The 11,722-nt window shown below is 54.1% G+C and overlaps 1 protein-coding gene and 1 pseudogene across 1 annotated transcript in view; one reads left to right on the forward strand and one right to left on the reverse strand.

Moving 5' to 3' along the window:
• The first annotated feature begins 358 nt into the window (after positions 1-358).
• Positions 359-477, forward strand: LOC111731235 (annotated as a pseudogene).
• Positions 478-1,245: 768 nt separating this feature from the next.
• The window catches only part of DPY19L3 (dpy-19 like C-mannosyltransferase 3), a 40,610-nt gene continuing 30,133 nt past the window's right edge, over positions 1,246-11,722 (reverse strand). The window contains exons 16-18 of the mRNA XM_023522703.1: positions 7,444-7,933; positions 5,657-5,815; positions 1,246-4,536 (exon numbers count right to left, since the gene is read on the reverse strand). Of these exons, the coding sequence (XP_023378471.1) occupies positions 4,375-4,536; positions 5,657-5,815; positions 7,444-7,933 (811 nt within the window). The 3' untranslated portion in view covers positions 1,246-4,374. The remainder of the gene's footprint in view (positions 4,537-5,656; positions 5,816-7,443; positions 7,934-11,722) is intronic.

The raw sequence follows: 11,722 nt of genomic DNA on the forward strand, positions 1-11,722 counted from the left end.
TTCTTCTCCAGACCCCTTGAAGGCAGAACCACCCTCAAGGGGGCAGCACCCTCGCCCGCCCTGTAATGCACTCCGCCCGCCTTCCCCACCCCCGCCCACCTTCCTCAGGCCCCTCCCTATTCCACAGCTGCAACTTGAGGTCTTGCTTCTCGGCACGTCAGTTTGGGTCCCATAGACTCAAAAATTCCATACAGGTTTGCACGTTCTCACGTCGACACGTCCCTTCTCCCTCGTCCTGGTCTGTCTTGTGATGTTGGTTGCAACCCACTAAACCGATTCCACAACATGCTACAGTTCTACCCTTGTGTTCTGGAAAAAACCGTGCTATAAAGTAAACTTCTATGCATTAAACTAACTGGTCTGTGGCCATGCCACCCCGAACATGCCCGATCCCGTCTGATCTCGGAAGCCAAGCAGGGTTGGGCGTGGTTAGTACTTGGATGGGAGACCACCTAGGAAGACCAGGTGCTGTGGGCGTAAAAAATAAAAAATAAAAAATAAGGCATCGTACGCTGACAAGGTCCGTGCAATCTGCGAGGTCAACCAAGGGTTGCCTCACCTGAAAAAAATAAAAATAAAGATAGAAAAATAAATTAACTGCTCAGGTATATGTGGTGTTTAGAAAGCCCTCTGGAAAGTGGCGGCTGACAGATGGCATTTCCTCAGCTACCTGCTGACATCACATGTGAAGCCATCGCATGCACGGGTACCGCATCCCGTCTGACCCTCATGTACGTTAGTGGTGACGCTTCCTTGCTACGGACCTTCTAGCAGAGTGTACCTAATAGCCGGCGTGTAAACACATGTAACTGTGCAGCCCGCAGAACGCCAGAAACGCCGCTGCCAGCTTCTGTCCTTTGGAAGGATGTCAGCGTCTGAGCACTTCTGTGTGTGACTCCAAGCAACATCCGTTACCTAAACACTCTTACCGAAAACATGGCTGCTACTCACCTTCCCGAAGCTCTGAGCGCTGAGAACGTCACCAGAAGTGGAGATGAGTTCGAGGGTCCACGTGGCAGCACTCACCTCTGTGACGCAGCTCCTCAGGGACCTGACCCGGGGGACCTGGGCTTCCGGTGGGACAGACAGGCAGCTGTCAGAGCAAATGCCATGCAAACTCCCTCGACAATGGCAGGCAGAGGGCACCCGCTGCCAGCGACCGCGCCCTAGAAGCACACGTCCAACGCGCTCCCCTGGCCGGCTCCTCGGCTTTCGGCCTCAAAGGAATCAAAGTCACACCTTGTGTCATCTGAAAGAGCTTTATTTAGGATACAAGCTCCATACAGCTCAGCACAACATTATGAAAGCTCTCTGTAGATGCCACCCTTATGACATCGAATACAGAAATTAATTGCCACAAGAGAGTAAGCCACTCTCGTTCTAGAAGCTTCCTCTGTGAACAGCCGCGCACTCTTCCAGGCCAAAAGGTTGTCATGTATAAATTATCTGTGAGCATATTAACCGAGACGCACGATCTGAGAACATTTTAATATCTTCCTATTAATTCCAAGGTTTAAAAAGTAGAATATTTTTATGTCAATGCATTCCTATTTTTTAAAAGTCCGTAATTAAAGTGACCAGAGTCTCTCAGTCACTGTGACCAGCGTCAGTGGTCAGTCATCTAAAGACTTAGGCAGGTCACGGCAGGGAGCCCTCGCAGTGAACACGCGTGGCGGACACCCACCCGCAGACCGCCCGAGGGAAGCCAAGGTCCCTTCTCCGCAGAGACGCCCTGCGATCGCAGTTCTGCTCTTGCGAAAACCACAGCGATCAGATGATTTGGGTAATTTTCCTCCCTCCTGGTTGGTCTAGTTTTTCAAACAGAACAAGCACTTAAAGGAACCTGTGAAGCAATCTAAGCTCAGGAGTTTTCTTGAATTCTATATTTTCCTAAAAGTTTATAATTTTCTCAACCACACCTAACTTAAAAGCAATTTTAATTAGCAATTCAACCTTTACCAAATCTTATCAAGGAAGGCAAGTTAATTTTTGCACAAGCAACCCTCTGTTTTTACCCCGTATTTCCGAGGTGTCTGCTGAATCGTGTACTTACGGAGGACGGTGGGGCCGTGAGGATCCCAGGAGCCCCACGGAGCTGGGCACAGTCCGCTCGCCCGGGGTGCGGGCTGTCAGGGACCAGGTGAGCCATGCGAGCGGAGGGTGGGAGCAGCAGCTGGGCTCAGAGGTCATCTGACTCTGAAGCCGCATCAAGCGGTATTCCACAAAGCCGGCCGTGATCGGAGGTTACTACTAAGTAACAACGGCCACCGAGACCATGTGGCAGGCAGCTTGGCCTCGGGTCACCGCTGGAGCGCCGGCACCCAGTCCCTCTCCTCTCTCCTCCCATGGGCCCCGCGGGGTCATAAGAGATGCTGACGAGCACTACAAGGACTGGACGGGACTTGCTGAGCTTTGGTCACCGGGAGTTAGTGTCTACTCTACATGGTCACAGTGTCTTGGAAGAGAGTATGTACGGGTTCTCTTCTTGCAAGATTTTTTTGGCACTTTATATTTTCACTGAAGACTGAAACCTGAATATGTTGGCAAAAATGGCACCTAAACTACGAAAAAAGATTACTGTCTGCCATCAATATGGTGATGAGCATAAAAATTTAAGTACATGTCTCTCGTATGAGACTCCAAAGACCCAAATGTTTAGATTAATGCATGAAGGAATATTTAAACTAAGTTGAAATGTATCAGAGTGACAGAGGCTTTCAGAGTGAAACTACAGGGTCTGGCACGCTGTGCCTTACATGTGCTTGGTTTCCGTGGAGTAAGGCACTCGCTGGAGGCCGTGCCGTCCATGCTGCCAGCCACAGCGGGAGCGCACTACCGGCTCCCTGAAGGTCTCAAGACCGACTAAAACGTCTTATTATTGTATCAGCCCCAGCGGCACCGGCCTCCAACCTTATGAAGGGACACAGGAAAGATACAATTCAGGAGTTTCAGTTACAAAATTTGATAAACCCAGCTGCTGTCAATTTTTATTTAAGTAAGGTTTGATAAAAGCTGAGTGCTCTTGGGTTTAACGTGAATGTAAAACTTCTTTTAGAAAGCTGCTTAATAAGTAGGAACTGAATCTAAAGTCATTCGAACACGTGACACCTATGGTGATTTACTTCAATCCAGCGGCAAGGAGAAACACTGAGATCTCTTCCAACTGTGCAGAGCAGGGAAGAAAGTTACTAACGTTGGCCTTCTTGATTTAATGAAATGCATGATATGCTTTTATCAGCAACTTGTACATGTCCCCATCATTAGAAATTAATCATAAATGCAATTATCAAAGACTTTTTGAGCAGGAACACGTAACCCTTCGTTGTTTACAAGTAAGCAGGACTTAGAGGCACTTGGTCACCTTCAGTAAGGAAAAGGGTCACACGACCAGGGCCCTCACAGTGAGATTGGAGACCACCGTCAAACGTGGCATGTAAACGCTTTCTGCCAAAAATACTGTGTTAGTGAAGTAGTTAAGATACAGTATTTAAAAAATATTCAGATCTTGCAAGGTTCTAGGCTGTAAAAAATACAAAGGCTAAAAACAAAAAATTTACAAAATTCTGCAAACCTAGTAAATTTAAACAAGTAAGAAATAAAGAAAAATCACCTTTCTTGCAGGATAGGTCAGACAGTGTCAGCAGGTCTTAGAGCAGTGACAGTGAACAGCGACGGCGCCGGGGTGCTGGGGCCCCGTCCACACGCCGCTCCCCTAGACTCACGACACGTCCGTGTCCAGCACTGAAAGACACATGCACGTGTGAGCACGCACACACACTTAACACATGACACACACTGTCGAAGCGCTACACATTACATCTCAGAGCATGAGAAGTTTTAGTTACATACCAAGACCTAACATGATTTTTTTTTGAAATATTAAAAGCATAATTGGAAAACATTATAAAATTTTTAGGTGAAACAGGACAATATGGAGTTTTTTAAAAAGCCACCAATCAGTCTTCACTGGTGGAACATTAAGTAATTTGATTATGAAACCCTTCAGCTCAATTCAACCATCGCTATCTTAAATCAACTGTGTTTCAAGCCGGCACGGGCCCTGGGTCCCCAGCACGCTGTGTGGCCGGCCAGGCTCCTGTGGGACCTGCTGTTCTCCTGATAAAGAAATTCTAGATCGCTCTCAGGAGGCGGAGAATATCCAGGCCAAAGAACATCGGTGGCAAAGACAGAGACAAGACGAAAAAGACTGAAGCCGGTAAAAATACTTTCAAAGATGGAGACGTTTGTGTAAACATCTGTAGATCTTCCTCAGATCACAGCTTTAAGGTACGAGCCGCCTAATCACACACGAAACGTTATCTACTGAGTTTTGCCGCGATGGGGTTTCATGTAACCAGGGGAGCACAGGGAGCTTCACTTGTTCCTGGAGAGCCTGTAAACATGGAACGTCTTGTTCTGGAACACTCTAGTGAAGAACGCCCTGTAGGGGGGCAGGTCTCTCCGTATCTCCTCGCAGAAGCGAGGGTGGTCTGCGGGCTTCAGATCCGGGTCGTTCTCTCCTGGGCCGTCCATTACCTGCAGCCAAAACAAAACCCAGTAAAATCTGGTAAAAAGAATCACGTTTATAAGAGACGGCAGAAGCAGGACGAGGCCCTGAGTTTAAGGGCGATGTGTTAGTGAGCTGAAATGACACGACTTCAACAGCGATGGCCACGTGGACACCATCTGGTCCAGCCCCCAACAGAGGTGTGAGCCAAGGCCGAGGAGGAGACTACAGTGACACAGGCTCACCGTGTCGAACCTGGAGCTGGCAGTGGATCTCCCTGTTCGTAGGATGTGCTATGTGGTCCCTCTCACAAACAAAATACAGAGGAGAGTCACCACGACCAGCTCATTAGATGCCTAGTTAAAAAGGTCACACACACAGCAAAGCTCAGACGCCTACCTTGGGTCCGCACCTTCTCTGAATTCAAGACAGTTACGGACAGTTCTTTGTCTTGGGCGAAATGTGAATTGCCAATTCTTTTTTCCCATGCTTTACTGTGGCATAATTGACAAATAAAGTTGTACACACTTAAAGTACACAGCCCGGTGATGTGACACGCACATACGTGGCGAAATGATCACCACCCTCAGGCTGATTCACACATCCCTGTTAGCGAGAGGGACAGACCTCAGTTGCACGCGTTCTGGGTGTACCTGAAGCATTGTGACTGGATGTAGTAAGTGTCCTGTGCACTTGAAATTTGTGAAGAGATTAGATCTTAAGAGTCCTGAATCTTGAATTTTGTACAGTCAAGTATTTTTCAGATTTAGGCTAGGTTTATTGCTTGGTTTTCTGTTCTGGAGTGTACGCTTGGCCAGAGAAAGCCACCTTTGTGGAAGTGTGCCAGTGGACAAGAGGGGACCCAGTGACAGAGCAGGTTGAGCAGATTTTAAAGGATTCAGGTTTTGTTTTTGATTTTAGCAGCAGAACCTTAAAGACCAATTTTGTGCAGAGTCTCCTGCTGGAACCCAGCTGAGACAGGGACGCTCGCTGTTTGACGTGACTTGGGGACTGAGCCGGCCTCTCTCCTGCCCCTCGCCAGCCCCTGGCTGGCAGTCCTGAGTAAGGCGGTGACCACGCCCCGACTCCCAGCATGCTCTGCAGACGCCAGGTGCGGGGCGCCAGCGCTTCCGGGAGGCGCGTGCTTACGTGCCCGTTGGCCACGTCCAGCAGGTCGCGCAGCCGGCAGCCCCGGGGGTGCCGGCGCTCGTAGCAGATGCTGTCTTCCAGGATGACGTAGTCGGCGCCCAGCGCCCGCAGGAGCGTGTGCACCTCCTCCGGGGGCCGCTTCGCGTAGATCTGGTACACCTGCGGAGAGACAGGGACCACTCGGCTGAGGACGGCCACCTCCCGCAGCCCAAAGGCGGCCGTGCGGTGCAGCCTGGGGAGCGGAGCGCGCCTCGCTGGGCCTACGCGGGCTCGGGCCGCTTTACGCGCGGAGCCCATGTGCCTGCTGGGGACGCAGCTTCTAAGAACGCTTCGCTGGTAAACGGCTGAGTGAACAAGGCGGTCTCTACCTTTAAAAACAGGGGCTGCAGGCTAAAAGGGTGGACGGGGTGACGGCACAACAGGGGACACACTTGCTTCTAGCAAAACCCAGCTTCTGACAGTGGCAGCGGGAAAAGGACGTGCAGTCTGATGCTGGGCAGGACACGCATGCTTCCTGCCATTGTGCGTGCCCTGCCTGGCCAGGAGACTGGACACTGCTGGCCCTCACCCTCCCTGGAGGAGGGGCGACCAGCCTTGCACTCATCACAGTGTCACCTGCCTTAAGTGGACAAGCAGATGGTGTGGCCTGCATGCTGGGACCTGCGTTGGGAGAAGGCGCTGTGCGCTGCGTGCGTGGGGTACGGCGGCAAGCTGCTCGCTCGGATGGCCGCTGATTTATAACGACGTGTTTTTGACGTGGAGACGGGGTTCTAGGAGCCTGATTCAGTGTCTGCTGCTGGGAAGGTCACCTGCCGCTGCCGCTGGAACGGCGAGGTCCTGTGGACAGCACCGCACGGGGCGCGGGGCGCTAGGACCAGCAGGACTCGGCGGCGGGGCGCGACAAGTCTCTCTGCAGTCGGGGGACCCCTTGAGCTAACCCGGGCTCCAGGAAACACCCGGGTGACTGGAAAACTCCCGTCTTAGCAGGAATCTAAGGTCAGACAATTCTCATAGGAAATGGATTTAGTAAAAACCATTTGTTTTTAGGCTAAATCTCACCTCAAACACAGCTTTTTCAACAAATGGTCAGCTATCAAGATTTGAAAATGGCTGATACAAAGCATTAAAACGTTTGAAACCACTGGTGAGGCCTGGGGGAACGACGGGGCTGTGACTCGGGGCGATCGGCCGGGGGTGATTGATACCCAGCTGCCTCTGCAGATGCGCAGGCCTGACCCGGCACCCTGCCCTGGGATCCGCTGTGCGGCTGCGCACTGTGGCCGTGCGGATGGGCGCACGCACCGCCCACGCTCTGCAGCACTGCCTCCGCCAGTGCAGAAGACAGGACGGTGACCTCGACGCTTCTGTGAAACGCGCCACGGCCACGTAGCAGAATGCGTGGCCGTGCCGGGAGCTCCGGGGCACGGCAGGTCCAAAGGCAGCCAGACGGGGGCGTGACCTCTGTGCACACACACACCAGCGCCAGTAGTGCCTTGGGGCGGGGTGGGGGACATGCCGTCTTCAGCGTTGACTTTGATGCTGCGTTGCCTGTTCACGCGCGCGCGGAGAGCACGGAAGTGTGTCCCACCAGCCTGTCCCTCTCGCCTCGCCACCTCGCTCAGAAGCAACGAGGCCTCTGCTCGCAAACGCTCTGCGGCGCCTCACGGTCTTTTCCTCTTGGCTCTTCCGACCGGGCGTGGACGGCCTCGGCAGCACGCTTACGATGGGCCGCGAGCCCGTGCCTGGCAGCCGGCCCCCCAGAGCCCACGCCGCGCGCCCCTGCTCACCGCTCGAGTCCGCTCCCGCAGGCCGCTGTCTTCATAGTGTGGGTGGTTGGTGAGGGCCCGCCCCGTGCACAGCTTGACCCCAGCCAGCAGCTGCATGCTCCCAGCAAACACGGCCTTCCCCGGCGTGTGTGAGCTGGAAGAGTTCAGAGTCCCAGTTAAGCCCCTCAGTCCCCACAGCCACGAGGCCACAGGAGCAGGCGTCTGGTCTAGGGAAGGCCTTGCGGGAAGGAAGTGCCCTGCACAAACCCGCCGCAGGCCTTTGCCGGCGGCTGGGAGGCGCCTGACTGCCCTCCACGGCTGTCCCAGGGGGTGGCCTTTGAGTCTGTCTTGCTGGCTGAAGCCCACACCCTCCTGGCTCTCGTCCCAGAGGGCAACGAACACACAGTGCAGGCTGCCACTGTGGCTCTTCGTGAACCTGACGCAGGGGCTGCCTGGAGCAAAACAAATTATGAAGCCAGAATTCACAGCTGATCGTGGGTCCAGTCCAAGAATTTTTGTTTAAAACAAGCTAAAGAGATCACAGAAATGACTACTGATTATTTTTCAGAAAAAGGGAATTAGTAAAAATAAAAGAACATGAAAGATTCTGAAATAGCAAGTGTTACTTAAGATGGGATGGCACCACATTCCTGATGGGGAAGCCAGTATGCTGTGTATCCTTGAGTCCCCGTACCCGAGGACCACGGGGCACCCGACACTGAGTCACAACCTCGCCTCTAGGTGCCACCAGGCTGAGCTGGGCCTCCCGTGGGGGCTGACTGCGCTGGGGCACTTTTCTTCCCCACCCTGGAAGAGAATCCTAGAAGCTGGCTTAATGGCCTTTCATTTCACGGAACCTGGGAGCCACCTGCACATCGGTGAGGTGTCACCGACTGTGTAGAGCATGACCGTTCCCTGTGCAGGCCCACTGGGGACACTGTGAGATGCTACCAGGAGGCGCCACACCTGACCCGGGAACTCAGCCGGCCGCACGAGCTCTGAGGAGGATGGACCACTAGCGCCGTGTGCGGGCGAGCTGCAGCAGGCGTGAAACGTGCTCACGTGCTAAGGGCCCTCAGAAGCCACGTGGTCCTGTGTCCCACGAGGATGGGCCGCTTACACCAGCTTAGTGCTAAGACCACAGGATGCAGGCCACCCAGCGAGGGCCCTGGGTGTCCGTGAGCAAGGCACCTACAGCACAAGTTGCGACACCGCAAGTAACTTACTTTGAAAAGTCAAGATTTTGTTCCCATTCACTTAGATGCCCACAGGCTTTCTGAAGTGATGGAGAAAGTGGACAGAATCACGCGAGCACACGGGGCCTGGCTGCACTTGGGTGAGCCCAACGTGTGGATTCCAACGGGAAAACGCTTCGCGGGAGCTCGGCTGCGCTTGGGAGACTCACTGCTGACAAGCAGCTCCAGGGACACAAGGCGAGGTGCTGGTTCCGCCCCGAACCCGCCAAGTCTGGGAGTTCTTTGCGTTAGCCGTGTGGCTGGGCAGGAGGGCTTAGATGAGAACGTGTGAAGGGGACTTCCTCAGTGAACGGTCTACAGAAATTCTGCTTAATTCCACAAACTAAGCAGTCTGTGCCACCCGCAGCGAGCCGGAGTCGCTCCGGGGCCAATGGAGACAGATGGCGGGAAAGGGAGCGCCACCGCCCTTCCACGCGTCCGCTCCCTTTCGCATGCTGGCAGCTGGCAGCAGCCGTTCCCCTGCGACCAACGGCCCCGCGCAGGAGTGCCCACGAGTGCTGTCTAAGCAGGCAGGAACGCAGAGCATGAGGCAGGCGACAGCTAGCGGGTGACCCAGCCTGGTCCGCAGTCTCACTGCCCAGGGAGTGCCCAGCCAACGACAGATGCAGCATCTGAGCTGGTCTGTGTGCTTGGGCTGCAGGGCGGCCGGCGTCACTGTGTGAGCGGGCACCGGCTCAGCCAGGGAGACGCACAGAGACGCGTGCCGGCCCTTGCCGTCTGTCCTCTGAGGGCCTCCTGGGTGCTGCACCGGCCGACGTGGCTCGACACCCTGTCTTCAAGAAGCTCACCAGCCAGCATAGCCAGACTCAGCTCCCATGACAGGTAAATGCTTCGAAACAAACCAGGAACGAGTCCGTCAGTTTCCTAATGCTTTCGGTGGGCCCGCAGGGGCGCTGACACGAAGCACACAGGACGCGCGCCATCGTGCTAAGTATGGCGCCCCCCAGCCCCCTCGCCCCCGGAGGGTGCCGTCCACGGGCGGCAGCGGCCACTAGCAGGCAGAGCAAGGCAATGTGTCACGTGAATGCTGAAGGTGTTGAGGAAAAAACAAAACAAGGCTCATTCGGCGTGACGTGTCTGAGCGTTTGGCCTTTTCAGCAGAGTCAGGCTTTGGAAGAAATGTGATCCGTCTCAAATGCGAGTGCAGCGGCTCTGGGGTGTTGCCAGGCTCTCACCGAGCGCCCCAGTGCCTACAGGACGAGCCAGAAATAACTCTTCTTTGAACACTCCTGATGCCCCAGCACGGGAGGGATGCTGTCCATTCACTTTGCTTGTGTGACTTGGTGTTACACGCTGGCCCCATGGCAACTGGGACATTTCACTGCTACTTTAAATATGTAACTTTACCCGTAGAGCACATGCAAAATTAAAACAAGCAAAATGGGCCAAGATGAACCGGTCTCCCAAACTTCCAAAACTCAGCTCCCTAGAGCTGCCGCCTTGCATCCCGTGTGCCCTTATTCCTGGCTGCTCTGCCCGACACCCCGTCCCCCCCAGTGCCGACCCCAGCCCCCTGTGTGGCCCTGTTTCCTCTCCAAGATGGAAGACCTGTCACAAACCAGGAGGAACTGCTCGCAGAAAGAAGGCGGGTCACAAAGCAGCTGTAGTGGACCGTGAGAACTTCGGTTCTCCTGAAGGAGTCTGGGGATGGCACCTCCAGTCTGAGCGTGTTCGCAAGCCCAGGGCAGGGACCCACTAAACCGCCCTGATGCTCAGACATCTGTGGCCACACACACTCCAGGCCATCTGAGACCTGGCGGCGGGCAGGAGCGCCGCCCAGCACCGCAGACCCGCACGGCCGGGGAAAGCCCCGCTTGCTACCGAGAGGGTGACAGCGACAAGGCAGAGGGCTCAGCGGAGGCACCGAACCAGCTTCTGAAGGAGAGAGGCCTGAAGAACTCAGGTCATGTCTGCTCTTTAAACTGCAGTCACGGACCCGATAAAACCTCAGCCTCTGACATTGTTAAGTCCCGGCCCCTTGGACACGACCCTTTTAGACTTATAGGCATTTAAGGTCTGATCTTAAACTATATCATGTTTAAAATATAGAGCGATTCTTTCTGCATTGATTAAATGCAAAGGAACCTTGGTTCATTTTCTGAGCCCCACTGAGAAAACAGGGCGCACGCAGGCTCCGTCACCAGAGACTATTTCTAGTGAAAATCTCCTGAAGCCGAGTAGTTCAAATGTCACAATTCGAAATATTCAGATCTATAGGTCAATCTTAATGGCACAGTGCCAAAGAAAAATTTCAGGAACCCAAAATGAAACACTTTAAGGACACAAAGGAATACTAGCCAGCAAACGCTGTGACAGCTGCCTCACTGGGGTCAATGTGCTCCCTGATCACACGTAAAACCTGCTAGTACCACCTGCGCTTTGCTGAAAGCGGCACCAGAAAGTAAAAATCAAAAACACCCCAGGTTTTCACTCTTTGTATCCAGAAAGCAGTACCAGCACAAGTGGGTAAATATGAAACACACCTTTGAATCTGCTAGCGAACAAGGCCCGCAGCCCCTCAGGGTCACGTGGGGGACCGGCCCCACATGGACACGCCGGCCGGGGCTGGGGGGACCGCACGTGAGCTGACCTCCTGGTTCTCAGCCAGAAGGCTCTGGGGCCTGATTTCAACAAAATGTCCTTGCAGATCAATGAGAAGCTTAACCCCGAAGAGTTCTTGGCTTTGTACCTAAATTTCAATCTTTATTTCTCTAAGGAACTAAAGACAAAAGCATAGACAACATTCCTGTTATTAAAACTAGAACTCTAAAGATTTTTTTCCACTAAAAGCCATTTAAGCCCCTGCAAATCCTGCCCTGGAGCGAACAGTGACGGAGCTGAGACGAGCCGCCACCGTCAGGAAGGGGCTGGGTGGCCGCCGCCCGGCGCCGGCGCTTTCGGTGCCTGTGTCAGCAAGCATGGGGCTCCGGAGGGGAACGCGCACGCACGGGCTGTGGGCGTGCTCTCCGAAGTCTCACGCCCTTGGAGCGGCCCCCCCACAGTGACAAGTGGGGAGAGGGCGTCCGCACACAGGGAGAGGGGCG

This window comes from Pteropus vampyrus, unplaced genomic scaffold (assembly GCF_000151845.1).
Source record: "Pteropus vampyrus isolate Shadow unplaced genomic scaffold, Pvam_2.0 Scaffold356, whole genome shotgun sequence".
NCBI lineage: Eukaryota > Metazoa > Chordata > Mammalia > Chiroptera > Pteropodidae > Pteropus > Pteropus vampyrus.